Genomic DNA, 27,150 nt, shown 5'->3' with positions numbered 1-27,150 from the left:
CGTCCGGAGCCTGTGCTCTGCAACGGGAGAGGCCACAACAGTGAGAGGCCCGCATAACGCCAAAAAAAAAAAAAAAAAAAAAAAGAGTTAAAACTTGGGTTTTAACTCTTGACAGAAGAGTAAGGGAGATTTGGTGAACTTAGCCTTTCACACTAACTAGCTGTGTGGCCTCGGACAAATTATTTATCACCAGAGCCTTAATTTCCTTAATTATAAAATTGGGAAAATTATACATACTTCAAAGGCTTTGCTTACTGCAAACCATCTGGTTGTCATTTGTCACTGTCCCTGTTTACCATAGCCATCATTGCTGAATCCGTTAAGGTAGATGAACTTGGCTAGGAATAGAGAGTAATTGAAGTAGAAGAAAAAAAGAGTTGAGGAATGAATCTTAGGGGACAATTATTAAGGGATATATGGCAGAAAAACAGACTTGAAAGAAGCTCAGGAATAGTCACGGAGGTGGGCAGAAGACCAGGACAGACCATGAAGGACAAGGGGGGAATCATCGAAAATATCAAATCCTTCAAAAAAAAAATAGGGGAGGGGAAAAAAATGGAGAACATGGGATTTAGTGATGTGAAGGTTACCCTTGTTTAGTGAACTATTATGTAAGTGGAGTGGAGGCAGTTACGAATGTAACAGGATTCGGAATGGAATCTTCATGCAGACTCCAAAGGGATGTGTATCAGATACCGAAGTGAGCTGTGAGATGTATCAGCTTCTGGAAATGTCAAAGTAGGTGTAAGCGAACAATTACAGGCCTTAGTCTTCTTACTCACTTTCAAAGGTATAAAAGGCTTAAGTTATTAGAGAGAAAGCGAATTTGTGAGATGGATTTCTTTAGAGAGAGCTGTGCTGTGAATACCTTCATTCCAAAAGAGGGGAGCTGCTTCCCTTCACCTCAGCTGGGGCTTCACTAGGAGGACTGAAGAGCTTGGTCAGCGTCATCTGTGGATGGAGGGAAACAGTAGACTGGTGTTTTGAGTGTTTGGCTTTCCCCCGAGAACCTCTGACAGAAGAGTAAAGGAGATTTGGTTGCAATGAATGGCTTATTGTTGCGGCAAAAGACATACGAGTGTTGCAATGGATCTGAGGGAGTGGGCTGGCATGAAGATAATTTAAATTCTTCCCTGGAGGCTCATCTGAGGCCAACAGGGAGACCTTTGGAAAACAGGGACTGAGGGAGAAATATCCAAAGCTGGAAGAAACTGAACTGACCTCATCAAAGAAGAGTTGAATGTTCCCAGTGAGTGTCCCTGAAGAACCCATGAAAACACCCATAAGAGAAGTTGGCTTCGTATAGCATCTGCTGGCCCAGAGAGTCCAGGCCATCACGGCACAGCACAGTCATGTAGGTGTCTCCACCCCTTTCCCATCACGCTGCTCCTCTGCCCCCTTCCCTACTCCAACCCTGGAAGGAGCAGTAACAACACGGGGGAGGAAAGTAAAGAGAAAGAAGGTTAGCAACCCCGATTTCTTTCCTTCAGAGAAAGAACTCACTACATTGGGCCCCAGATAGGTAAGGACAAAGAACTCCAATGTGGGGTGACTACTGTGTGGGACTAGATATTTCCACTTCTGCGTTGAGATGGTGACTTGTAGCTAGGAGAGTCCATAACCCTTTTTACTATCTTAGGAGGAAGCAGAAAAGTCTTGAGAGATTTGCCCAAGTGTCATTCAGTGGCAAGAGAAGAACTTTCACCACCAGATAAATTTAAAAGATAGTGGAGGACAATTTTGTAAATAAAAGAATGAAAACATGATTCTTGTGTTTTCAGTGTACCATTTACCCAAAGGTGAAAAAAGTGAGTCAGGATGAGTCGATGGAGGCTTCAGGGACAGTGATACTTTTTAAGCTGTTTGGCAGAGACAGAAAGAATACTGTGATTTGATGAGGTGATGGACAGCTCTTTTAGGATAGGGGAAATTTAGGCATGGCCATGAGTTGAGGAGAAAGAGACTGCAAAGCCAGGGTAAAACAACAAATCTTCAAGAACAACAGGAAGGAAATGTTGATAAGGCGAAGTCATCAATAAGAGAAAAGACAAAGTCAAGAACACTCTCAGCCCCATTAGAAAGGAAGACTCTTGTTCCTTTGAAAGATGGGAGAAGGAGAGGAGATGAGTGAAGATTTAGGGACATTTTGGTCTGGAAGGAAAGGGAAATTACAGTTTACTGTGAATGACCTTGAACATCCTGATGGTCCAGGAGGAAAGCTCATCTTCTAAGAATGAAGGCAGTGGGTGGTTTTTATTGCTCTGGAGGACAAAATTAAGACCACTGTTGCACAAGCTAGAGTGAGATTTATTTGGGCTCAATATAAGAAAGAACTTATTAAAAACCAGCACTACTGGACAGTGGAACTGGCCTTCTTATAAAGGTGTAAGTTGCCAGAACAGAGGGTTCTAGTTGGAGATGGACAAACAAGTGTAAGGAGGGAGGGTGAACTCACAGGTCTCCAAGACTCTTAATGTATAGGATTTATTCTCAGTGTTATATTTTGTAGGTTTTTCCATGTGAACAAGTCATGTATCACTGTTACTGAATACAATAAAGAGAAGCCCATGAGGACTGGAAGAGAAAGTATAAATAAAAGACTGCATATGTTATATAATGTCTTGCTTTCCTAAGGAGAAAATTATCTATTTGTAGCAAAGGAACTAGCTTGTACTTGAGTTAGAGTCTGTCTCCAAAGTATAATATGTCTCTATATGTCTCCAAAGTATCTATATGTCTCCACAGCTTGGCAGTGGGTTAAATTAGAAAACATCACTATGTTCCAGGAGACTTTATATTTATGCCTGAGCTAAAATGTAGCCATGGTGGAGGAAGTCTCCAGAACCCCTTTAGTTTTTCCACAGCTAAGAGGCAAATGGGAACTTGCTGACAAGAGTAAAGCACATTAGCCAATGGGCTCTCTGTTTGGAACTCATAAAAAACACACTAGATTTGCTATTCGAAAATGAAATGTCACAGAAACTTGGCAATTATTCAACAAGACAGTTATAATTTTTTTTAAATAAGAACTTTAAATTCCTAATGTCAACATCTACTGAACCAATAAAGTATTCCAGCATCAGGTGTCAGCATCTCAAAGAAATCTGCCCACAGATTCGATTTAAAGTAGCCACACTGTGCAATTAAAATTCAAATCTATAAAGAACTGTCAGTCTGCTGTGAGCCATCAGACAGTTCACCGCAATATTTCTCCAAAGAGATAAAATACACAGGAACAACAAGCAACAATTAATATTCCGAGTCAAAGTTCAGCACCTAAGATCCTTTGACATCTTTAGACATAAGCAATATTAAAAGTCATATGAGGGGGCTTCCCTGGTGGCGCAGTGGTTGAGGGTCTGCCTGCCGATGCAGGGGACACGGGTTCATGCCCCGGTCCAGGAGGATCCCACATGCCGTGGAGCAGCTGGGCCCGTGGGCCATGGCCGCTGGGCCTGCGTGTCCGGAGCCTGTGCTCCACAGCGGGAGGGGCCACAGCAGTGAGAGGCCCGCGTACCGCAAAAGAAAAAAGAAAAAAGAAAGTCATATGAGGGTCCTATTTCACGGAAGTGTTACTGTCTACAATTACTGGTGCCTAGAGCACTGCCTGCCACATGGTAAGTTAGTTTAGCTTACTGAGTAAATGAATGGATACATGAAAGAATGAATGAATTTTGTTAGCAGTAGCTCAAAAGCCACTTTGTGAGGAGGTCTCGTCAGTCCAGACACTGAGCATCTTCCTGGTGTCCCCAATGACCTTGTAGTTTCTCAGCATCACCAGCCCCAGGACAGAGCAGCCGGGCCATTCAAATGCCTTTGACCCAAATCAATGTGGACCTAAGGCCTGAGACTCCTAAACATTGTCAGTTTCAGAAGTCTGACTGGTTCTAAATGTGGTTTGGTTTAATCTTCCAGAGATTCCCTCCAGAAAAGAGTGGATATCTTCAAAGGTCTCTTAATTTCCCCTTACCTCCATTACAGGAATAAAAGTTGAGAGTGGGAAAAAGCAACAGAAAATCACTTTTCTTGTTCTAAAGAGCACCAAAAGCAAATCTTGGTGACATCTGCCTCCAATTAAGCCCAGCCAATGCATCTAAGTGGCTGAGTCCAGCTGCAGTCCACCAGGAGGTATATTTCAGCTGAGGTGTCACTCACTAACATTATTCACTAAGTAATAAGGAACACAGTTTTGAACGTGCTTTGACATTTATTATCTCATTTGAGGTCCATTACAACCCAGGGGGGAAAAAAAAGGTGTTTTACAGAATAGGAAGCAGGCTTGGAGATGTAGAGACCACACAGCAAGTAGGACACGGAGCTTGGACTAGACCTTTGTCTTCTAATCCAGGGGTCCCCAACCGCCGGGCCGTGGACCGGTAGCAGTCCACGGCCTGTTAGGAACTGGATCACACAGCAGGAGATGAGCGGCGGGCAAGCAATGGAAGCTCCATCTGCCGCTCCCCACCGCTCCCCATCTCTCCCCACCGCTCCCCACCGCTCCCCACAGCTCCCCACCTCTCCCCACTGCTCCCCATGGCTCCCCACCGCTCCCCATCGCTCACATTACCACCTGAACCATCCCCCCCACCCCCTGTCCGTGGAAAAATTTTCTTCCACGAAACCAGTCCCTGGGGCCAAAAAGGTTGGGGACCGCTGTTCTAACCCTGTCCCAATACTGTTTCTACTACACTAGGTTCTAACCCTATTTTCCTATCACCCAGAGTTGGGGAAAGCAATCAGTGGTGCAGGGCGCTTCTGCTTCATCTCATTCAGGACATGAGTCCTTGGAAAGGGGGCAGGATGGAATATTTCTAGAAACATTTATCAAGTGGATTCTGGGTACCTGACACCATGGGGGTCCATAAGAGAGGAAATATCCCTTCTAGAATCACATACCCAGAAAGAACACTATACTCCAGGTGGGTCTTCCTATTGCAGGAAAAAGCTGGACTGGCATTTCCCAGAGACAGGACCTGGTGTCTGTGTGGACACACACACTCAGTCTCCCCAAAGTCTTAGTGCAGTTTGCAACTTTCATAACTTCAAAAGTATAAACGCTACAAACTTAACAAAAAACATCATGTGAAAGCTTATTTACCTTTCTTCTGGACTTTTATGCTAGACTTAATATACTTCTATACTAATTTTTGGGAATTTTGAGTAACACTTTTAATTTTTGTTTCAGTCAACATTTGCCATCTTCAATCAGAGGGGCTCTATGGTTTAATAATACATGATATGCCTACAATAATACAGCAAATGAGCCACATCTCATAAGAAGCCTGCAGTCCACTAAAAGCAATCTTCACATGCGCTACTGTTAAAATACATGGCTCCTAACCAAGCTTGTAGCACTGGCTTGTTTTTAAATAAAAAAGAAAAATCCCAAGAGCTCTACTTCCTGTCTATGCCAATTCAACTTTATCTTCCTAGATACAATCCATCCTGTTAAAATTCTGTGGATCCTCACCTGTCTTCTACCATATTAGTTCCCCTCCCAGATGATTTCACCCACACACCATCAACTTTCTCAAATGGGCATCTCTAACGATGCTAAACTATACAGAATCCAAGGAAGAACCTTGGGGTGTGACTCTCAGCCGACAAACAGCCCCTCCCTTCAGGGACCTTATGGGGCCAATTCTAACAGAGATCTCTCCCAGCATATTCCACCTATAAATCAGTATTGACGCTTTCTGGATGAGGCAGTTCAATCAATTAAAAACACAACCACCTCTATCCTTCAGACGTATGCATTTTCATCTTAGTCAAAGGGATTTTAAGAAGGGCTCTGTCAAGTGCATTGCTGAAATTCTCAGCCCATCCCTCTGGTCCCCCTGGTGAGTGATCCTACCTATGAAAGGTAAGGGGAGAGGCAGCCTTATCACAGATCTGTTGTTTATGTATTCTAATTACGATAAAGCTATAACTGTGCAAATCGAAAGACAGGACAAAACAAACAAGGGAAAATGAGTTTACTTGTAACGCAAGTTCAGATAAAATCTGGACAACTCCAAAGAATATTTGTCCCCCGCCCCAAAAAAGATATGTCAGAGACCTAACCATGGTACATGTGAATGTGACCTTATTCAAAATAGAATCTCTGCAGATGTGATCGTGTTAAGGTGAGGTCATACTGGATTAGGGTGAACCCTAATCCAGTAACTGGTGTCCTGATAAGAAGAGGGACATTTAGACACACAGAGAAGCCCAAGTGAGGATGGAGGCAGAGGCGGGAGTGATGCTACAACAAGCCAAGGATACCAAGGATTAATGGCAACCATCCACAACAAGGAAGAGCACAGAAGGATTCTTCCCTAGAACCTTTGGAAGGAGCACAGCCCTTCCAATACTTTGATCTTGAACTTTTGGCCTCCAGAACTGTTAGAGAATCAATTTTTTTTTGTTTTAAGCCACTGTGGTTCTTTGTTACAGCAGCCCTAGAAAGCATATACAACACCTAAGCAAAAATATGTTAAGTTTGAAGTCATGCTTATTAACACTGGAATCAAGGACACTTGGGAATTGGTAAACAGAGAGGATGGACAGAAAGGACAAATACCATATGATATCACTTATATGTGGAATCTAAAATATGACACAAATGAACTGATCTACGAAACGGAAACAGACTCACAGACATAGAGAACAGACTTGTGGTTGTCAAGGGGAAGGAGAAGGTGGGGGAGGGATGGAGTGGGAGTCTGGGATCAGCAGATGCAAGCTAGTATATAGAGAATGGATAAACGCCAAGGTCCTACTGCATAGCACAGGGAACTATATTTAATATCCTGTGATAAACCATAATGAAAAAGAATATAAAAAAGAATGTATACACACACACACACACATATATATAACTGAATCACTTTGCTGTACAGCAGAAATTAACACAACATTGTAAATCAACTATACTTCAATAAAAAAATTAAATTAAAATTTAAAAAAAAGGACGGGTGAGGTTTAGATGCCTGAGCAGGTGTCAGGCCTGGCAGGGGTGAAGTAAGTTGGTAAAGAAACTGGTCAGGTGAGTTTGAGGGTGTTGGATTGGAGGCTGGGGGGTGAACAGAAGGTGACAGCCTGTGACAGGCTCCTCACCAAGGAGTTACTTATCCCTCCCAGGTAAGAGGTAGGCATTTCTCAACAAAATCCACTCACTTTTGAATGGCAGCAAATCATAAATTCATCAGTTTATCATCAATATACGAGCAAAACCATGTGAAGCTTCCTGTCTCCAATTTGGCATTTCCCTTGACTATGTTTCATCATTTCTAAATTAGACCACAAGCCACACAGGGGAAGGATCTGTTGGCCTGTCTTGTCTCTATATATAGTGCTGCATCCACCATGGTAGAAGGTGCTAAGAATCCAGTGATTGATGACGATATTGCTAAAATGGTTACATTTGGAGCTGGAAGAAGGAAGGCATTTTTTTTTCCCATGTGAAAACAGGGGAGGAAGGAGGATCCCTTGCAGTTTCTAATACTGATCTGGCTCTACTGTAGCCCCATGAAATAAATGTCTGTAATGGCAGAACGCCTCACTGCAAAGACCTTAAGAGCCATCTCCAGAAGCTTTCCCAGCAGTAATTAGGGGGATGTATTATTGCTAATCCTGAACACACTGGGAGCTGGGTGAATTTTGAGAGATAAAAGAAAAGTGCTGCCTTGTGGCAAAGGACCACTTCTTGGTGCCATTAAATCAAGCACAGCCCTGCGCCAGTATTAATTCAGTAGATTCCTGGGCCCCCTGCTGACGCTCCTTTTAGGAAGCTACTATGGAAGAGGCCAAATGAAGCCTCAACGTGCAAATACCATTTAGCAAGTACAAATAAGCTGGGCTAAATCATGCTCAGAGCACATAAGAAAAGATTCAAATGTTAATACATTAGCACCAGAACATGCTGTACAAGCAACAGGGAAATTGCAGTTGTCAACGTGTGAATTTAGTCTCAGGGTAGGTTCATCCAAGGAAGTAAAAATCTCAATTTAGACTTCTTTCTACCCCCTCCCCCAATCCACGTGTTTCACCGAGGATGGGGGAGGACACTGTTACTCAGCAAATGTATTTCACACCAAGAAATGCTTAGGGTATATTCATCTCGGGAAAGGATGTGAAGTTCTCACTTTCTCACTAAAATAGTTTGAAGTGGTCCTTCAAATGGCCAAGCCATATGTGATGGTCAATATCCCTTGAAGCGTGTGTGTGCGTGCACACGTGTGCATGTGTGTATATATATGCATTCCTATTAATAAGAAAGGTTTCTAAAGGGAGAGTACAGGGATTTTTCTGTTATACTTTTCAGAAAGCCTGCCTGCCCACCATCGCAGATGAACACGAGTAGGCTGCAGTGTTCTGAGTTGAGAGCGCGTTGCCAAGAGGGAAAGCCCAGCACAAGGCCACACCAAGCAAGGCAGGGTGGGGGAGAAGCCCCAAGTCTACCTGGGGCCTGGGTAGAGATGGAGGGCTAGGGAACCCCAGGCCAACTCTGCTGATTTGAAACTGAGCTGTGTTCCTGTTCGAGTCTGACAGGCTGCTTTCCGTATCAAAGCAACAAATGAAACTCTCATTTCAGAACGCATCTGGTCTCTCAGACCATTCTATCAGAAACAGCTATTTTCTTTAAATCGAAAGTCAAGGCAGTTTATTTTTCTAAAAACTGTGCTGCCGGCTCTTCTGCCTGACTCCTAACATTCAGCTGTTTTGCACAATGGCAAAGCTGTCTCATCCTGAAGAAGGCCCTCGCAGAGGACATTATATGTGTGACAGGTGTACATAAATCTGTGCCCCCAACGAAAGTCTATCAGAGATAAAGATGGAAGGTATTAGAGAAAATTTATTTAGAGGGAAGGAGACACCAAACCACTCTTCCAGTTAAGCCCTTTCAACCAAAATGACTTAAATCTCTTCAAGGGATATATCTATATAAACTTTTATTGGGCATTTAAAGTTTTCATGGTAAAGGGACAATCTCTCTTATTCTCATCCCTCCCTATATAGCCTAAGTCACGTTAAAATGACGAAATAATTGTAGTGTGTTTAAATGCACGTAACTCTACGTGATACGTAGATAACTCTATGTGAATGTACATCAGCTGTATTGGAGCTCCAGTATTTCCCAGCCACTCACTCAAAAACTCACTGATTTACATGCATTCATCTAAGCAAGAAATTCACTATCACGTCAAAAAGTATTTCCAACTAGCAACAGTTTGAATTGTCAATAAATATGTACTATGTCCCTAACTAAACCAGAAGTAATATGATTAAGGAAAGGTCTCTGTTCAGGGCAATAATCTTCCCTGTGATGCTGTTAAGATTCTGAGATGATTTATGGTATCAGAAAACATCATCCTTGAAGTTACAACCTTTCACATTCATTTGCTAAGATGCACCTTTCCCTCTTTATCAACTGTTCCTCCTCTAACGAATGTAAAAAAAAAATCACATTCCATTTTCAATGGAAGGAAGCTTCCCTCCTCTCTTTTGATCCTTCATAGATTCTAATGACATACAAATTCTGAAGCATTTAAAGGAAAAGGACACGAAACCATCTTTCTCAGTTAGGACCTAAAGGATAAAGGAGGCCATGCGAAAGCTGAGTCTAGACATATACTCAATAATTTTATGTTACACATCTTTCAACTACGCATTTTGACAAAAATATATAATTAAAAATGTAGAAATCTGCACCATGATTTTTCTATAGAACATCAATTTAGTTATGAAATGGTTATAAATTAGCCACTGGTAATTTACCCTTTAAATGATTTAACCTTCCCAATCATCATTTCATCTGTTTTCTATATTAAAAAAATCAAAGAAACTCAAGATATGGAAAAGCCATGTTGGTTGAGGATCTGAAACTGATTTGGTAGCTTTTGAGTTGACATAATCTTGGCCTGGTGCAGCTCATTTTGGAAAGCTGCCTCAAATTTCCCCTGGTTTTGAACTTTTTTTTTTTTTCCTTACCACTTTCATCTAGCAAGAAATCATCCTGGTAACGGAACTTCTCCGGTCCACATGCAATAAAAATGTCATCGTCACCAAAAAAGTCCTGAAGGCACATCACCTACAAGAGAAAAGCACGGCACTCAGCAAGGGGTCAGCAGAACAGCAATTACAACAATGCATCCCTGCAAGTGGACATCTGCATAAAGCCACTTCCCATCTAATGGAATCAACAGGGCAGCTTCTCCAGAGGAATTTCAAAAGAAGGTTGCAAGCATCTGTTACTAGTAAGAAACTTGTTCCATTTCAGTGGTGCAGGAAGACAGGATAAGGAAAACAGAACCGGTAACTGTCACATTTATTACTTGATATATCAATAGGATATGAGGTAAGAACCCTTTATTTTCATAACAGAGAGGATGCAGCAACATGTGGAAAAGGAGCGCTCCTTCACTCTTCCGAACGTAACAGTCCTCGATAGCAATAAAAGTCAGCATCTGATTTTAGCAACAAATACATTTTCTAGTAACTGATGCCACAGTTGCCATACACACGATGATCACTGGGGTAACAAATGGAGAAGAATAGTTATATCCTAACAAGAATATAACAATCTCCTTGAGACCCATTCTACCTCTAGCTAAAACAAAAATGATACCCTTCATACAAGGAATAATAGAATAAAGTAATAATAAATAAATAATAGAAAAAGTCATATCTGAGATTTAGATACGGAGGGACTGTATGCCCTGCACTCAAGCTAAGCTAAACTTTAACACTCCTGTGGGCTCCCCAGCTTGTAATCACACAAAGGGAAAGTTTTTAAACAACTTTTTGATATTTATTCAATTTCTTCTCCAATACGAACTTTTGAGAGCTAAATGCCGCTTTCCAAGTAAATCTGGTCCAGATGAATAATTTCAAGCTTATTGCTCTCTGTCTGTGGATACGTGGACGTGCGGTGTAATACTTTTTTTGTTCACAGTACGTATAATGCCAGCAGAAGGCACCGGAAACACTGCTGATTTCCATCTATTTTCAATTTTCTTTGACTGCTTGGAGCAGATTGTAAAGCGGTCAATTGAAGGCACCATTCAGGACTGCAACGAAATAGACTTTCTTATTTATCTACTGCACTTTCCCTTGGATATTTAAGGACCAGAGACAAGCTTCCCTGTGTCTGATATGTGAGACATTTTTGGTCTGTGTTTCCTACGAGGCCCTCCCTTATCTGTTGGTAGCTTCAACCACAGAGCACCTGTGGGGTTCTGTTCCTTGTCAGTTCCTGGAGCATGACCCTGACAAGTCAAAGATGCTGTAGGACTTCCAGAAATAAGTTGGGAGAACACTTTCGAGCCCCAAATGCAATGCTGTGCAGGCTTTAGATAGTTTTTCTTAAATAATCTCTCATTTCCAAATAATTGCTTGGCTGAGGTTTTTTTTTTTTTTTAACATCTTTATTGGGGTATAATTGCTTTACAATGGTGTGTTAGTTTCTGCTTTATAACAGAGTGAGTCAGTTATACATATATATATGTTCCCATATCTCTTCCCTCTTTGTCTCCCTCCCTCCCACCCTCCCTATCCCACCCCTCCAGACAGCCACAAAGAACCGAGCCGGTTTCCCTGTGCCATGCGGCTGCTTCCCACTGGCTATCTACCTTACGTTTGTTAGTATATATATGTCCATGTCTCTCTCTCGCCCTAACACACCTCACCCTTCCCCCTCCCCATATCCTCAAGTCTGTTCTCCAGTAGGTCTCTGTCTTTATTCCTGTTTTACCCCTAGGTTCTTCATAACATTTTTTTTTCTTAAATTCCATATATATGTGTTAGCATACGGTATTTGTCCTTCTCTTTCTGACTTACTTCACTCCGTATGACAGACTCTAGATCTATCCACCTCATTACAAATAGCTCAATTTCGTTTCTTTTTATGGCTGAGTAATATTCCATTGTATATATGTGCCACATCTTCTTTATCCATTCATCCGACGGCGGGCACTTAGGTTGTTTCCATCTCCGGGCTATTGTAAATAGAGCTGCAATGAACATTTTGGTACATGACTCTTTCTGAATTCTGGTTTCCTCAGGGTATATACCTAGTAGTGGGATTGCTGGGTCATATGGTAGTTCTATTTGTAGTTTTTTAAGGAACCTCCATACTGTTCTCCATAGTGGCTGAACCAATTCACATTCCCACCAGCAGTGCAAGAGTGTTCCCTTTTCTCCACACCCTCTCCAGCATTTATTGTTTCTAGATTTTTTGATGATGGCCATTCTGACTGGTGTGAGATGATATCTCATTGTAGTTTTGATTTGCATTTCTCTAATGATTAATGATGTTGAGCATTCTTTCATGTGTTTGTTGGCAGTCTGTATATCTTCTTTGGAGAAATGTCTATTTAGGTCTTCTGCCCATTTTTGGATTGGGTTGTTTATTTTTTTGTTATTGAGCTGCATGAGCTGCCTGTAAATTTTAGAGATTAATCCTTTGTCAGTTGATTCATTTGCAAATATTTTCTCCCATTCTGAGGGCTGTCTTTTGGTCTTGTTTATGGTTTCCTTTGCTGTGCAAAAGCTTTGAAGTTTCATTAGGTCCCATTTGTTTATTTTTGTTTTTATCTCCATTACTCTAGGAGATGGGTCAAGAAGGATCTTGCTGTGATTTATGTCATAGAGTGTTCTGCCTATGTTTTCCTCTAAGAGTTTGATAGTTTCTGGCCTTACATTTAGGTCTTTAATCCATTTTGAGCTTATTTTTGTGTATGGTGTTAGGGAGTGATCTAATCTCATACTTTTACATGTACCTATCCAATTTTCCCAGCACCACTTATTGAAGAGGCTGTCCTTTCTCCACTGTATATTCCTGCCACCTTTATCAAAGATAAGGTGACCATATGTGCATGGGTTTATCTCTGGGCTTTCTATCCTATTCCATTGATCTATCTTTCTGTTTTTGTGCCAGTACCATACTGTCTTGATTACTGTAGCTTTGTAGTATAGTCTGAAGTCAGGCAGCCTGATTCCTCCAGCTCCATTTTTTGTTCTCAAGATTGCTTTGGCTATTCGGGGTCTTTTGTGTTTCCATACAAATTGTGAAATTTTTTGTTCTAGTTCTGTGAAAAATGCCAGTGGTAGTTTGATAGGGATTGCATTGAATCTATAGATTGCTTTGGGAAGTAGAGTCATTTTCACAATGTTGATTCTTCCAATCCAAGAACATGGTATATCTCTCCATCTGTTTGTATCATCTTTAATTTCTTTCATCAGTGTCTTATAATTTTCTGCATACAGGTCTTTTGTCTCCTTAGGTAGGTTTATTCCTAGATATTTTATTCTTTTTGTTGCAATGGTAAATGGGAGTGTTTTCTTGATTTCACTTTCAGATTTTTCATCATTAGTATATAGGAATGCCAGAGATTTCTGTGCATTAATTTTGTATCCTGCTACTTTACCAAATTCATTGATTAGCTCTAGTAGTTTTCTGGTAGCATCTTTAGGATTCTCTATGTATAGTATCATGTCATCTGCAAACAGTGACAGCTTTACTTCTTCTTTTCCGATTTGGATTCCTTTTATTTCCTTTTCTTCTCTGATTGCTGTGGCTAAAACTTCCAAAACTATGTTGAATAAGAGTGGTGAGAGTGGGCAACCTTGTCTTGTTCCTGACCTTAGTGGAAATGCTTTCAGTTTTTCGCCATTGAGGATGATGTTGGCTGTGGGCTTGTCATATACGGCCTTTATTATATTGAGGAAAGTTCCCTCTACACCTACTTTCTGCAGGGTTTTTATCATAAATGGGTGTTGAATTTTGTCAAAAGCTTTCTCTGCATCTATTGAGATGATCATATGGTTTTTCTCCTTCAATTTGTTAATATGGTTAATCACATTGATAGATTTGCGTATATTGAAGAATCCTTGCATTCCTGGAATAAACCCCACTTGATCATGGTGTATGATCCTTTTAATGTGCTGTTGGATTCTGTTTGCTAGTATTTTGTTGAGGATTTTTGCATCTATGTTCATCAGTGATATTGGCCTGTAGTTTTCTTTCTTTGTGACATCCTTGTCTGGTTTTGGTATCAAGGTGATGGTGGCCTCGTAGAATGAGTTTGGGAGTGTTCCTCCCTCTGCTATATTTTGGAAGAGTTTGAGAAGAATAGGTGTTAGCTCTTCTCTAAATGTTTGATAGAATTCGCCTGTGAAGCCATCTGGTCCTGGGCTTTTGTTTGTTGGAAGATTTTTAATCACAGTTTCAATTTCAGTGTTTGTGATTGGTCTGTTCATATTTTCTATTTCTTCCTGATTCAGTCTTGGCAGTTTGTGCATTTCTAAGAATTTGTCCATTTCTTCCAGATTGTCCATTTTATTGGCATAGAGTTGCTTGTAGTAATCCCTCATGATTTTTTGTATTTCTGCAGTGTCAGTTGTTACTTCTCCTTTTTCATTTCTGATTCTATTGATTTGAGTCTTCTCCCTTATTTTCTTGATGAGTCTGGCTAATGGTTTATCAATTTTGTTAATCTTCTCAAAGAACCAGCTTTTAGTTTTATTGATCTTTGCTATTGTTTCCTTCATTTCTTTTTCATTTATTTCTGATCTGATTTTTATGATTTCTTTCCTTCTGCTAACTCTGGGGTTTTTTTGTTCTTCTTTCTCTAATTGCTTGAGGTGCAAGGTTAGGTTGTTTATTCGAGATGTTTCCTGCTTCTTAAGGTGGGCTTGTATTGCTATAAACTTCCCTCTTAGAACTGCTTTTGCTGCATCCCATAGGTTTTGGGTCGTTGTATCTCCATTGTCATTTGTTTCTAGGTATTTTTTAATTTCCTCTTTGATTTCTTCAGTGATCACTTCGTTACTAAGTAGTGTATTGTTTAGCCTCCATGTGTTTGTATTTTTTACTGCTCTTTTCCTATAATTGATATCTAATCTCATGGCGTTGTGGTCGGAAAAGATACTTGATATAATTTCAATTTTCTTAAATTTACCAAGGCTTGATTTGTGACCCAAGATATGATCTATCCTGGAGAATGTTCCATGAGCACTTGAGAAAAATGTGTATTCTGTTGTTTTTGGATGGAGTGTCCTATAAATATCAATTAAGTCCATCCTGTTTAATGTATCATTTAAAGCTTGTGTTTCCTTATTTATTTTCATTTTGGATGATCTGTCCATTGGTGAAAGTGGGGTGTTGAAGTCCCCTACTATGAATGTGTTACTGTCGATTTCCCCTTTTATGGCTGCTAGTTTTTGCCTTATGTATTGAGGTGCTCCTATGTTGGGTGCATAAATATTTACAATTGTTATATCTTCTTCTTGGATCGATCCCTTAATCATTATGTAGTGTCCTTCTTTGTCTCTTCTGATAGTCCTTATTTTAAAGTCTATTTTGTCTGATATGAGAATTGCTACTCCAGCTTTCATGGTTGTTAGTATTTGCCTTATGTATTGAGGTGCTCCTATGTTGGGGGCATAAGTATTTACAATTGTTATATCTTCTTCTTGGATCGATCCCTTAATCATTATGTAGTGTCCTTCTTTGTCTCTTCTGATAGTCCTTATTTTAAAGTCTATTTTGTCTGATATGAGAATTGCTACTCCAGCTTTCTTTTGGTTTCCATTTGCATGGAATATCTTTTTCCATCCCCTTACTTTCAGTCTGTATGTGTCTCTAGGTCTGAAGTGGGTCTCTTGTAGACAGCATATATATGGGTCTTGTTTTTGTATCCATTCAGCCAATCTGTGTCTTTTGGTGGGAGCATTTAGTCCATTTACATTTAAGGTAATTATCGATATGTATGTTCCTATTCCCATTTTCTAAATTGTTTTGGGTTCGTTATTATAGGACTTTTCCTTCTCTTGTGTTTTTGTCTAGAGCAGTTCCTTTAGCATTTGTTGTAAAGCTGGTTTGGTGGTGCTGAACTCTCTCAGCTTTTGCTTGTCTGTAAAGGTTTTAATTTCTCCATCAAATCTGAATGAGATCCTTGCTGGGTAGAGTAATCTTGGTTGCAGGTTTTTCTCCTTCATCACTTTCAGTATGTCCTGCCACTCCCTTCTGGCTTGTAGAGTTTCTGCTGAGAGATCAGCTGTTAACCTTATGGGGATTCCCTTGTGTGTTATTTGTTGTTTTTCCCTTGCTGCTTTTAATATGCTTTCTTTGTATTTAGTTTTTGACAGTTTGATTAATATGTGTCTTGGCGTATTTCTCCTTGAATTTATCCTGTATGGGACTCTCTGTGCTTCCTGGACTTGATTAACGATTTCCTTTCCCATATTAGGGAAGTTTTCAACTATAATCTCTTCAAATATTTTCTCAGTCCCTTTCTTTTTCTCTTCTTCTTCTGGAACCCCTATAATTCGAATGTTGGTGCGTTTAATGTTGTCCCAGAGGTCTCTGAGACTGTCCTCAGTTCTTTTCATTCTTTTTTCTTTATTCTGCTCTGCAGTAGTTATTTCCACTATTTTATCTTCCAGGTCACTTATCCGTTCTTCTGCCTCATTTATTCTGCTATTGATCCCATCTAGAGTATTTTTCATTTCATTTATTGTGTTGTTCATCATTGTCTGTTTCATCTTTATTTCTTCTAGGTCCTTGTTAACTGCTTCTTGCATTTTGTCCATTCTATTTCCAAGATTTTGGATCATCTTTACTATCATTATTCTGAACTCTTTTTCAGGTAGACTGCCTATTTCCTCTTCATTTGTTAGGTCTGGTGGGTTTTTATCCTGCTCCTTCATCTGCTGTGTGTTTTTCTGTCTTCTCATTTTGCTTATCTTACTGTGATTGGGTTCACCTTTTTGCAGGCTGCAAGTTCGTAGCTCCCGTTGTTTTTGATGTCTGTCTCCAGTGGCTAAGGTTGGTTCAGTGGGTTGTGTAGGCTTCCTGGTGGAGGGGACTAGTGCCTGTGTTGTGGTGTATGAGGCTAGATCTTGTCTCTCTAGTGGGCAGGTCCACGTCTGGTGGTGTGTTTTGGGGTGTCTGTGGACTTATTATGATTTTAGGCAGCCTCTCTGCTAGTGGGTGGGGTTGTGTTCCTGTTTTGCTATATGGTTGGCATAGGTTGTCCAGCACTGTAGCTTGCTGGTCGTTGAGTGAAGCTGGGTGCTGGTGTTGAGATGGAGATCTCTGGGAGATTTTCGCCGTTTGATATTACGTGGAGCTGGGAGGTCTCTTTTGGACGGGTGTCCTGAAGTTGGCTCTCCCACCTCAGAGGCAGAGTCCTGACTCCTGGCTGGAGCAGCAAGAGCCTTTCATCCACTCGGCTGTACGCTCCTCCAGCACTCCCAACCCAAGCCTCTTCAGTGAGCTTCACATCCTTTTCCTTATCCTGTAGCGCCCATCAACCATGAGCCAATCACCTGATTTACTGGAGTTCAGTCCCTGGGCGACTTTTCCCCGGGGCCAGTGAGGAGGCAGGATGTCATTATCTGGCAGTTCTCCAAGAAAAGCCTGCTGTTTCCACGGCCGCTCCCCGGGAGACGGGAGGCCAGCCCGGGGTCCAAGTCCTGGGAGTGGCTGACTCGCCCCTCTCCGGGCCCGGCTCCAGCTCACCTCTTGGCTGAGGTTTTAAGAATGATATTTCTCTAACAGTCTGATGGTAAGCATTAAGTATGAGTGAGGGACATTCATGGTTGTCAGTGCTTATTCTGTCTGCAAAAGCTTTGAAAACACAGGTGACTTAAGGGGGACCTTGAAATCATCGAGGAAGACGGACCCAAGGTCTTAAGACTCGTGTCAGAAGCTCTGTCTACTTGGGTTAAAAGCAAGCTCTTTGAATTCAGAACCCACTCTCCGTTTCACTCCTCTCTTTCTGTCAGATTCCAACCACGACCTTGTTCATTTTTACCTTTATGACACAGCACTCCTCACCCCAGCTTTCTTTATCAGCGTGGGTATCATCCCAACCAACCCTACGTAGGCCGTTGTCATTTTACGTGCAGAAGTCCATACTGTGCCGACTCTAATGTCCATTAGCATACAGCACACATGCATACAAAAATGAGTAAGAATGGGAAACCATGTCTTTTTCAGGCAAAATGTGAATTAACCCTAAAAAAGCAGTATTTCCTAAAGTGAGAATGATTAATAGCATTTGTGCCCCAAATGGTCCTACGGCCAAAGAGATTTGGGAAATATTTAACCAGTATAAACAGGTTTCTTTATTTCTGGTCTTCTCAAAACCCTCAGTGTGCTAATGTACACTGCAACTCCAAAGAGGGGATGATAGAAGAATATAGTGTTTCCCAGACTTATTTGATTCTGGAACTCTTCTCACCCGCATTGGTATGGACTCTTGTTTGACAGGGTCCCTTTGGTACCGTGCTGACAGCCGTAAGTGAAAAGAACACACAAAGGAAATAAGAGTTACTTACCCTACTCCTGAGCAGCCATATTTCTCTAGCTGATAAATATTTATTGGCTAATTTTTAAATCATTCCAACATTTATGCTGGGCCTACTCTGTGCCAGGCTGTGCGCCAAACTTTATTATGACAAAGCTCTGATGGATGAAAAGTACTGTTTTCCAAAAGAAACTGTCCTTTCTTTCCTCACAGTCCCATCATTTGCATTTTAGAGCATCAGATGGCCAACGAGAAGACATTCACCTACTGGTGCCTATTTTATGCCACTGCTAAGCAGACAAATAACTATCAAAACTATAGTGTGTTATAAGCAGGTTGCCAGCCAACTCCCATCCATCATAATCCCATGACCAGGCTCCCAGAAGACTCAGAGAACGGAACAGACAACGATGCAGCCTGGACAGTTTAGGTATAATTCTGTTGCCAAGTGGGAACTGAAAAAGGATGAACTTTTGATGTTGTTTCCAACTCCAGGATTCCAAGAACGTAAAAGGAACGCAGTGATGATTAAGGAAAACTAACTGTCATCGCTCAGCACAAAAAAAGGGAAAAGTCCTTTCAATGCCAAGCAACATGTATTCATTTACGTCTCAATTTTCAGTGACTAAAATCAAGAATTTGTTCAACTGTCAGAAACTGTGATGTTTTCTATGCTTTCTGCCCTGGCACCATTTAGCCATTTCCCTGCTCACAACCTCCCACCAGAGAAGGTGGGTACGGTCAGTAGATCAAATTCAAATTTATAAAACTGCTCCCTGTTAGAAGCCTTGGTAAAACAGTTGATAGCAGAGGCTTAAACACAAGGTTACAATAAATATGGATTCAGGATAATCTATACCCTTCAATTATCCGTGCTCTCACCCTTTATCACTGATATTGAGGTAGCTGTAAATGTATTCCATCTAACAATAAAGAATAACAGAGGAAGATTTATAACTCTTTTCTCTAGGCCAATATACTTTGAGAACTTTCCTTTAGGCATTACCGTACATTCCGATATCAAAAGATTAGAAAAGATAGAGAAATGTAAAACCAATGTTGTGCATAATGATCTGATTTTACATATTTACACATTGTTATTCCTTTTTAAGTTTGAGGTTCTCAAAAGTCAGAGTGGTAACCAGCTTTGAGAAATAAGTTCCACTTACGGATTAAAAAAAAACATGCTCCTTGCTACAACAAGATAGTGAGAGTTGACCTATTCTTTCGTGAACTCTCTGGTTGGTAGGTATCAGATGTTGGAATCATCCATCAATATTAGATCCAGGGAAGATGCAAAGGCAGAGGTAAGAAGTTTGAGAAAAGAAAGTCCAACCTGTTCCTGTTTGACCATCGTTCTCTTGCCCCCAGAAGAGTTGGTATAGTCAGCATACACCCGCCTCCACTGTCTCCATGGCCACAGATGCTGCCTCTGTACCGTCTCCCAAGCCCAGGCCTTTCCTGTCCCTCCTCTTCACCCCCATCACCACATCAGTACAGAGCTTAGCCTCTCACCTGTGGACCTTAGCATTTCCCTCTCATGGTTTTTCTCACTCCCATCTCCTTTCTCTCCCACCGGTCCTGTTTAATTCTCTTAACCTCCTTCTCCTCAGAAAACTTTCACCATCTCCCTCCATGGTTCAGAAAAGCATCAATGGCTTATCATCAAATTAAAGTTCATCTTTGAGCTTGGCATTCCAGACTCCTCAAAATCTGGTTCCATCCTATCTTGTCTATGGTATCCAGACTCCTCAAAATCTGGTTCCAACCTATCTTTCAAGTCTATGGTAGGTTTACCCATGACATGGTGCCTGATACTTAATAAGCATCGGGGGGATGGGTGGGTGGGTGGGTGGGTGGGTGGGTGGATGGATGGATGGATGGATGGATGGATGGATGGATGGATGGAGAGATAAATCTAAGTACTATGCTCCAACCTGAAACATGTTCCAGTTTATCTGCTTTACTGATTCTCCTTGGAAAAGGGCTTTTTCTTTCCTATGCTTGTGTGGCTTTGGTATGATTTTTTTTTTCCCCATTAGGTATCCCCTCCTACTAACTCTTTGTCTATTCAAATCCCTCCTATAAGTCAAAGCTCATTTGAAGATCCAAGTCTTACCTTCTCTATCCACTCCAATCCAAAGTGACTCGCCCCTGCTCTGAACACCTAATCTTCACTCAAAAAATGTTCATTGGGCACCTATTATTTGCCAGCCACCCTGCTAGGCCTTGAGAATATGACTGCCCTCATCCTTCCCCTATTCATTTTCAGCACATATGTGCACAGACTGACACTCCTAACACACTGTGGTGAATTAGTAATTCAGCAGAGAGTAACCTGCAATACCTTCCAGTGGTCTGTCATGGGTCTGGAGGCAGGTGACTGGGGTGCAGCTCACGCTCTGCCATTACCACTGACTTGAGCAAATCAGGAAACCCTGCTACTAAAGATCCTAAACTCTGGGCAGAGGCAGTGCCTCCCTGAGTGCGATTCTGTGTCACAATGGGAACATCTGCTCTGGCACCATTTCCCAAGAGCACAGCCCTGTCGTCAAAGCCCGGGTTCCGCATTAACCCAGCTCTGCCCCGTAGATGCTATTCTCTTTGTGCCTCCATTTATCATATTGGTGGTTTTAAGAATTCGACTGTGAATCTGAAGAGAATAAATCTTCAATAAATTTTAGCTAGTTTTATTAGCCCAAATATGGTTTTCCTTCCAAGTAAGTATAAATCAAATGTATACCTAATATAAACAAATAAAACATTAAAAAAAAACCTTAGTACGTAACTCCTGGGCACAACAAACAGCCTTCTTCTCTAAGTAGATGTGGGTCAAATGTAGCATATGGGTGCCCCTTCTCACTTTGAGAATAGGGGTTCTACTGGTATAATTATCATGGTGCAAAGCACACTTTGAATTAGTATCAGGGAATTGGTGCAAAGCTGGTAGAAGTTGCTAACAAGAAGTTGGGTTCATGCCTCTGATTTCCATCAAGTTTCCACTGATGAAGAACCTAGGAATAAAGACACAGACCTACTAGAGAGTGGACTTGAGGATATGGGGAGCAGGAAGGGTAAGCTGTGACAAAGCGAGAGAGAGGCATGGACATATATACACTACCAAACATAAGGTAGATAGCTAGTGGGAAGCAGCCGCATAGCACAGGGAGATCAGCTCGGTGCTTTGTGACCACCTAGAGGGGTGGGATAGGGAGGGTGGAACGGAGGGAGACGCAGGACGGAAGAGATACGGGAACATATGTATATGTATAACTGATTCACTTTGTTATGAAGCAGAAACTAACACACCATTGTAAAGCAATTACACTCCAATAAAGATGTAAAAAAAAAAAAAGTTTCCACTGAAATGATGCTGTGACAGTCACCTGCAAATATGTTTACCTGCTTCCACACGTATATACAGTTCTATGAACCATTATCTTAATCAGGGCCTATCACGGTCTGTCACCAACTTTTACTTTTGTGGGAAATGGAGATTTGTATTCCTCTGCGAAAAGTGTCCTTTGTTGAAATGTCCCTACACTAGAAAAGAAATTATAGATGTATTGTATACAATTCATAAAAGAGGTAGTCAGTTTATGGCACACAAGGCTTAATATTCCATCAATTAATTTTCAGTTCTTACCTAACACTTTGGTTACTATGTGAAAATCTAATCCCAAATATAAACACCACCGTATCTGAAAAAACATGGATGATTATAATTGCCAGATGTGCTGGAAAAAGCCTTTGAATGAGGATCAGGATACATAGGTTCTGAGCACAGATTTGCCATAGTCATTGTATACACTTGGACCGGTTACTTAAATTCTCTTATCAGTTTCTGTAATGGTTCTGTTTTACCACAGTAATTATGTGATGAAGATATAAAGAAAAGATGAAAATTCTCTTCTGGGTGTGATATAGCAACAAGAATATTTCTATATATATTACTATACTTAACCTTCAATATACATTATTACATTTAAGCCCCTCTGCTATGAAGGAGACAGACTATTAAACAATAGTTAGATGCTACTATTTTCCCTATTTTAAGATTTAAAAAAACTTAGCCAGATTAAACAGAAGATCAATAGGAATTTGAAACCAGGTCAGTTAGAATTCAAATGCAGGCGCTTAACTACCAAGTTTCAGGAAAACAAGTCTATTCAAATTCATAGAAACATGTACCCTTCCAATTTAGTATTATAAATTTCAGTTGATAAAACCATTTAGTTATCCCATATATTGTACATTAATAGCTTATAATAAAAAGTGTCTAATAAAAATTATTAAAGCAAGTTTGAATTATTTCTTTGACTCAAGGAAAACATTATTCAGTTTTCTGACATTCTTTATGTGAAATCTGAATTCATCTCTTTCCCATTAACTTGTCTTTATGCACTCTCGTCCCAGGGGCCCAAGCTGCTTACATGGAGGGGGGAAAAAAAAAAATCACAGCAGACAAATATGGACTTCCTCTGCTCTGAGCTTCCGGTCTGAGCTGCTCTGCAAGGGCAGAGATTCCAACAAAGGCAATAAAAGCATCTGCTATTTACACATTTCCAAAGCAGGACTGTGGAATCCATTCCCCCTCACTGGAATGAGATCTCCATGGTGACGTTGACATCAGGGAACAGGGCGAGATTCTCAGCAGCGCCTGTATGATGAGATTTTCTTTACAAGAGTGACCTCTACCAACGAAATTAGGGATATCTCTGCAGCCATGGCCCCATATGTTTGAAGCCACACCAGCCACTGTGTCTTTATCAGGTGTCTCCTGGTATGTTAGAGACACTAAAAATATTTCACTGTCACCTATTTAATGTATTTTAAGTGAAATTACAAACCACCACAAAAAATAAAAGCCAAGAAATTCAGTCCATTTATTGGAATCATTGAGTATCCCTATCCTTTCTGTTTCAATTTTCTTTTTTTAAAAAAGGATATAATACTAATTATAATAATTTTTCTTTCTTCTTGATACCAGTTAAAGAGGGTAGCTTTAAAGGTTCTGTTGTCTACATTTTGATGAGATAATCTTTACCAAAACGGAATACTTAAACTTTTGGAAAAAAGTCCAGTCACCTGTGTATCTAAGGCACCAGAATCAACAATCTCCTTTCTACACAACTCATAATATGACCATTATAATTAGCTCTCAGTTAAAACTTGGCACACATAGGCCCCCTCCTCCTGTCAAAACTTAATTTTGAGAAGATTTCTCTTCCAATTGCATTCCATACTTGGCTTCATTTCTTAACTCTTAGCATTGAGCATTGTTATGACACATGATATTATAAGTCAACCACTGTGAATTTTCCTGTTCTATAATCATGTAATTCCATACATTTCTGGTTCTAAAATATGTCTACAATTAGCTTATAGCCAAATATTAGGAATACGTTATGTTATTGTCACAAAAATACATTCTCCATTGTTCCTTTATCACTTTTTCATTTCTTTGATGACAAACTTATGCAAACGGTAGTTTATTTTACAATTGCTCTTCTAGCTAGAAATTCTAGTGGGAAGCTGCTGCATAGCACAGGGAGGTCAGCTTGGTGCTTTGTGACCACCTAGAGGGGTGGGATAGGGAGGGTGGGAGGGAGCCTCAAAAGGGAGGGGATATGGCGATATATGTATACTATAGCTGATTCACTTTGTTATACAGCAGAAACTAATACAACATTGTAAAGCAAGTATGTTCCAGTAAAGATGAAAAAAAAAGAAATTTCTAATAAAGAAAAATATTTTCAAGAAACTATGGCTCTTCCCCAGAAAGAGATATAACCAGTAAGAAAAGCAATACATTATTCTAATAATAGTAAAATAAAAGTAACAGAGAGAAGAAAAGAAAGATCCTCAAACTGCTTTTTACAAGTTTGAAGCTCTAGGATCTTTTTTTGCAAAAGTGGATAATATTGTTGAAATTCAGAATTGACGAGGAGCTAACACTGGAATAACATGCTGATCCTTAAAAGAAATGGAAAAAAGAAACGTTCTCTTTTGAAATGCAAGCAATTTAATTTGCTGGGTCAACCAGAAAAAAAAATTCCAATAATTATGGAATGGAAAGTACATCTGTTCCTTGAGTGTGTTCTCAGCCGCTGGCTCACATGGACATCACCTAGGGAAGACCACCATGGAGCATCCTCTCTGATGGAGCAATGTGCTCTTCATACAGGGTCACCATCCTTCATGGGACAGCAACCTATTCTAAATGATGGATCTTTCATTACTTATCCTATTTTTTAAATACTAACATCTCTTTTTCTTCTTTTTTTTTTTTTTTTTTTTTTTTTTTTTTTTTTTTTTTTTTTAGGAGTAAAGTGACCCTCTAGTACCAAATACTGACAGGGGGCATTGGCTCTGCCACCTAATAGGTATGTGACCTTGGGCAGCTATCAAAAGTCCTCAGTTTCTGCATCTGTAAAATGGGGCTTATTGTGCAGTGTTCCTTGAGAATTCAATGAATGAAGGTAGTTAAAGCCCTCAATAACTACTGGCCCACAGGGAAGGCACAGGGGGATGGGCAGCTGCTACTATTAGTGCTGGCACTGGTCAGGCATGGTAGGTCTCTGGGCCAGGCATCGTGCTGAGGAATCTGGGGCTACCATTTGAGAATGGAATACTAAAACCTCTGAACATCTGGGAAAGAGGAGTGTGGAGAACAGAGCTGACCTCAGAGGCCTCCAATTCTGCCCTCTTGACAAGTTAATATAACCTCAATCCCACTGCTGTGTTTGCTTTCTCCTGAGACTTCCCTCTTGTTGGCTACCACATCCTTAAAATAGCTTATTCTAAGGGCTTCCCTGGTGGCACAGTGGTTAAGAATCCGCCTGCCAATGCAGGGGACAGGGGCTGGAGCCCTAGTCTGGGAAGATCCCACATGCCGTGGAGCAACTAAGACTGTGCGCCACAACTACTGAGCCCGCATGCCACAACTACCGAAGCCTGCACGCCTACAGCCCATGCTTCGCAACAAGAGAAGCCACTGCAATGAGAAGCTTGCACGCCACAATGAAGAGTAGCCCCTGCTCGCCACAACTAGAGAAAGCCCGCGCACAGCAACGGAGACCCAACACAGCCATAAATAAATAAATAAATAAAATCTATTAAAAAGAAATAGCTTACTCTACCTGCCACTCTTCACTTAAGGAGTTAAACCATAGTGCAAGAACGTGGAAACTGTCACACAGTCATCTCTTTAAAGAGGGCACAAATAATCTCTGATCTGAGCTCAGAAGCAAATGCATACCACTTACCTCAAGATGGACGCTACGGTCTGAATGTATCCCCCCAAATCTATATGCTGAAATCCTAGACCCCAATGTGATGGTATTGGAAAGTAGGGCCTCTGAGAGGTGATTAGGTCATGGGATTAGGGTCCTTATAAAAGAAGCCTGAGGGGGTTCCTTTGCCCCTTCTGCCAGGTGAGTTTACAGCAAAAAGACGGCCATCCAGGAAGCAGGCTCTTACCAGACACTCAATCTTGGATTTCTCAGCCTCTAGGACTGTGAGAAATAAATTTCTGTTGTTTATGACCCACCCAGACTACAGTACTTTTTTTTGTTTTTATTTATTTATTTGGCTGTGCTGGGTCTTTGTTGCTGCGCGTGGGCTTTCTCTAGTTGCGGCGAGCGGGGGCTACTCTTAGTTGCGGTGGCTTCTCTTGTTGTGGAGCACGGGCTCTAGGTGCACGGGCTTGAATAGTTGTGGCTCGCGGACCCTAGAGCGCACGGGCTTAGTTGCTCCGTGGCATGTGGGATCTTCCCGGACCAGGGCTCGAACCCATGTCCCCTGAATTGGCAGGTGGATTCTTAACCCCTGCACCACCAGGGAAGTCCTACAGTACTGTGTTACAGCAGCCCTAAGGGACTAAAGCAAGGGGCGTTCAAGCTGAGGGCTGCCACGCCCAAGAACAGGGTTATTTGACAAGCCTGATTCAAGTCATTCTTTTCAGGGCTAGAAAAAGAGTTAAACTTACATGCTGTTGCTGAGAGGATCTTCTAAAAGATCCATGTAAATAGGTAGTGGAGACTGTGACTCAGTTTCTAATTAGGCAGAAACATTATACTATGATCACTGGAAAAAGAAGACATAAAACTATTAGGAGACACATGAAGCCAACGAATACAGAGCTTTTCAGAGCAGATGAGGAAAAACAATCCCCAAGGGGAAAATGTGGCACCGAGAGTTAATACTGAGCTGTCTGCTTAACATTTGAACAGAGGTGCTGGGCATAATGGTAGCTTCAAACAAGTCCGAGAAATACTTCAAGCTCTCACTGCCAATGCCGAGGGGTGCTCTGGCTGCCCTCGGTGAAAGTCACAACACAGGTCCAGCCTGGGCTTGGCAGAGAACACAGATGAGGGAGGCGGACCAGGCAAACATCAGTGGTGACTGTAGCAAAAAGGATAATAAATGCCACGTCTACAGCCAGCAGCACCAAGCGCTGTGTCACCCTGCAGTACTTTATGACTTCATATTTAAATAAGAATTGTTGTCAAATTTAATATCCCCCAACTTTAAAATATACACATATATATATCTGCAACACCACGTAAACAAATCCATACAAAAGGTTCTTCTGGGCTGCATTCAGTCCACGCAACTTTTGATCTGGAAACATCCATATAAAGCTCCTTGAAAATAATTACACCTTCCAAAAAGAGTTACGAAAGTGTATTCTTTCATGCGTGTTTATTCCATTTGCTTGTGTTTGTGGCGGAGCAGGGTCACCGTTTGTCAATGTCAAGAGGAAGGACAAAAAAGTGATGTTCTGAGATGCTTCCACTAAATGTTCGTAAGCCTGGGAACCCTGAACAGGATAGGTGTGGGGCAAATTAAA

The 27,150-nt window shown here is 41.1% G+C and overlaps 1 protein-coding gene across 4 annotated transcripts in view; it reads right to left on the bottom strand.

The window, feature by feature from the left end:
* Positions 1-27,150, bottom strand: part of DCLK1 (doublecortin like kinase 1) — a 338,798-nt gene that overhangs the window by 148,987 nt on the left and 162,661 nt on the right. For all 4 annotated transcript variants that reach the window (XM_007464242.1, XM_007464247.1, XM_007464246.1 and 1 more), the window contains one exon: positions 9,973-10,072. In XM_007464242.1, the coding sequence (XP_007464304.1) occupies positions 9,973-10,072 (100 nt within the window). The remainder of the gene's footprint in view (positions 1-9,972; positions 10,073-27,150) is intronic.

The sequence above is a fragment of the Lipotes vexillifer genome, unplaced genomic scaffold (genome assembly GCF_000442215.2).
Source record: "Lipotes vexillifer unplaced genomic scaffold, Lipotes_vexillifer_v1.1 scaffold120, whole genome shotgun sequence".
NCBI lineage: Eukaryota > Metazoa > Chordata > Mammalia > Artiodactyla > Lipotidae > Lipotes > Lipotes vexillifer.
Note: the sequence above shows the minus strand (reverse complement) of the source record. Positions and strands in the feature narration are given on the sequence as shown.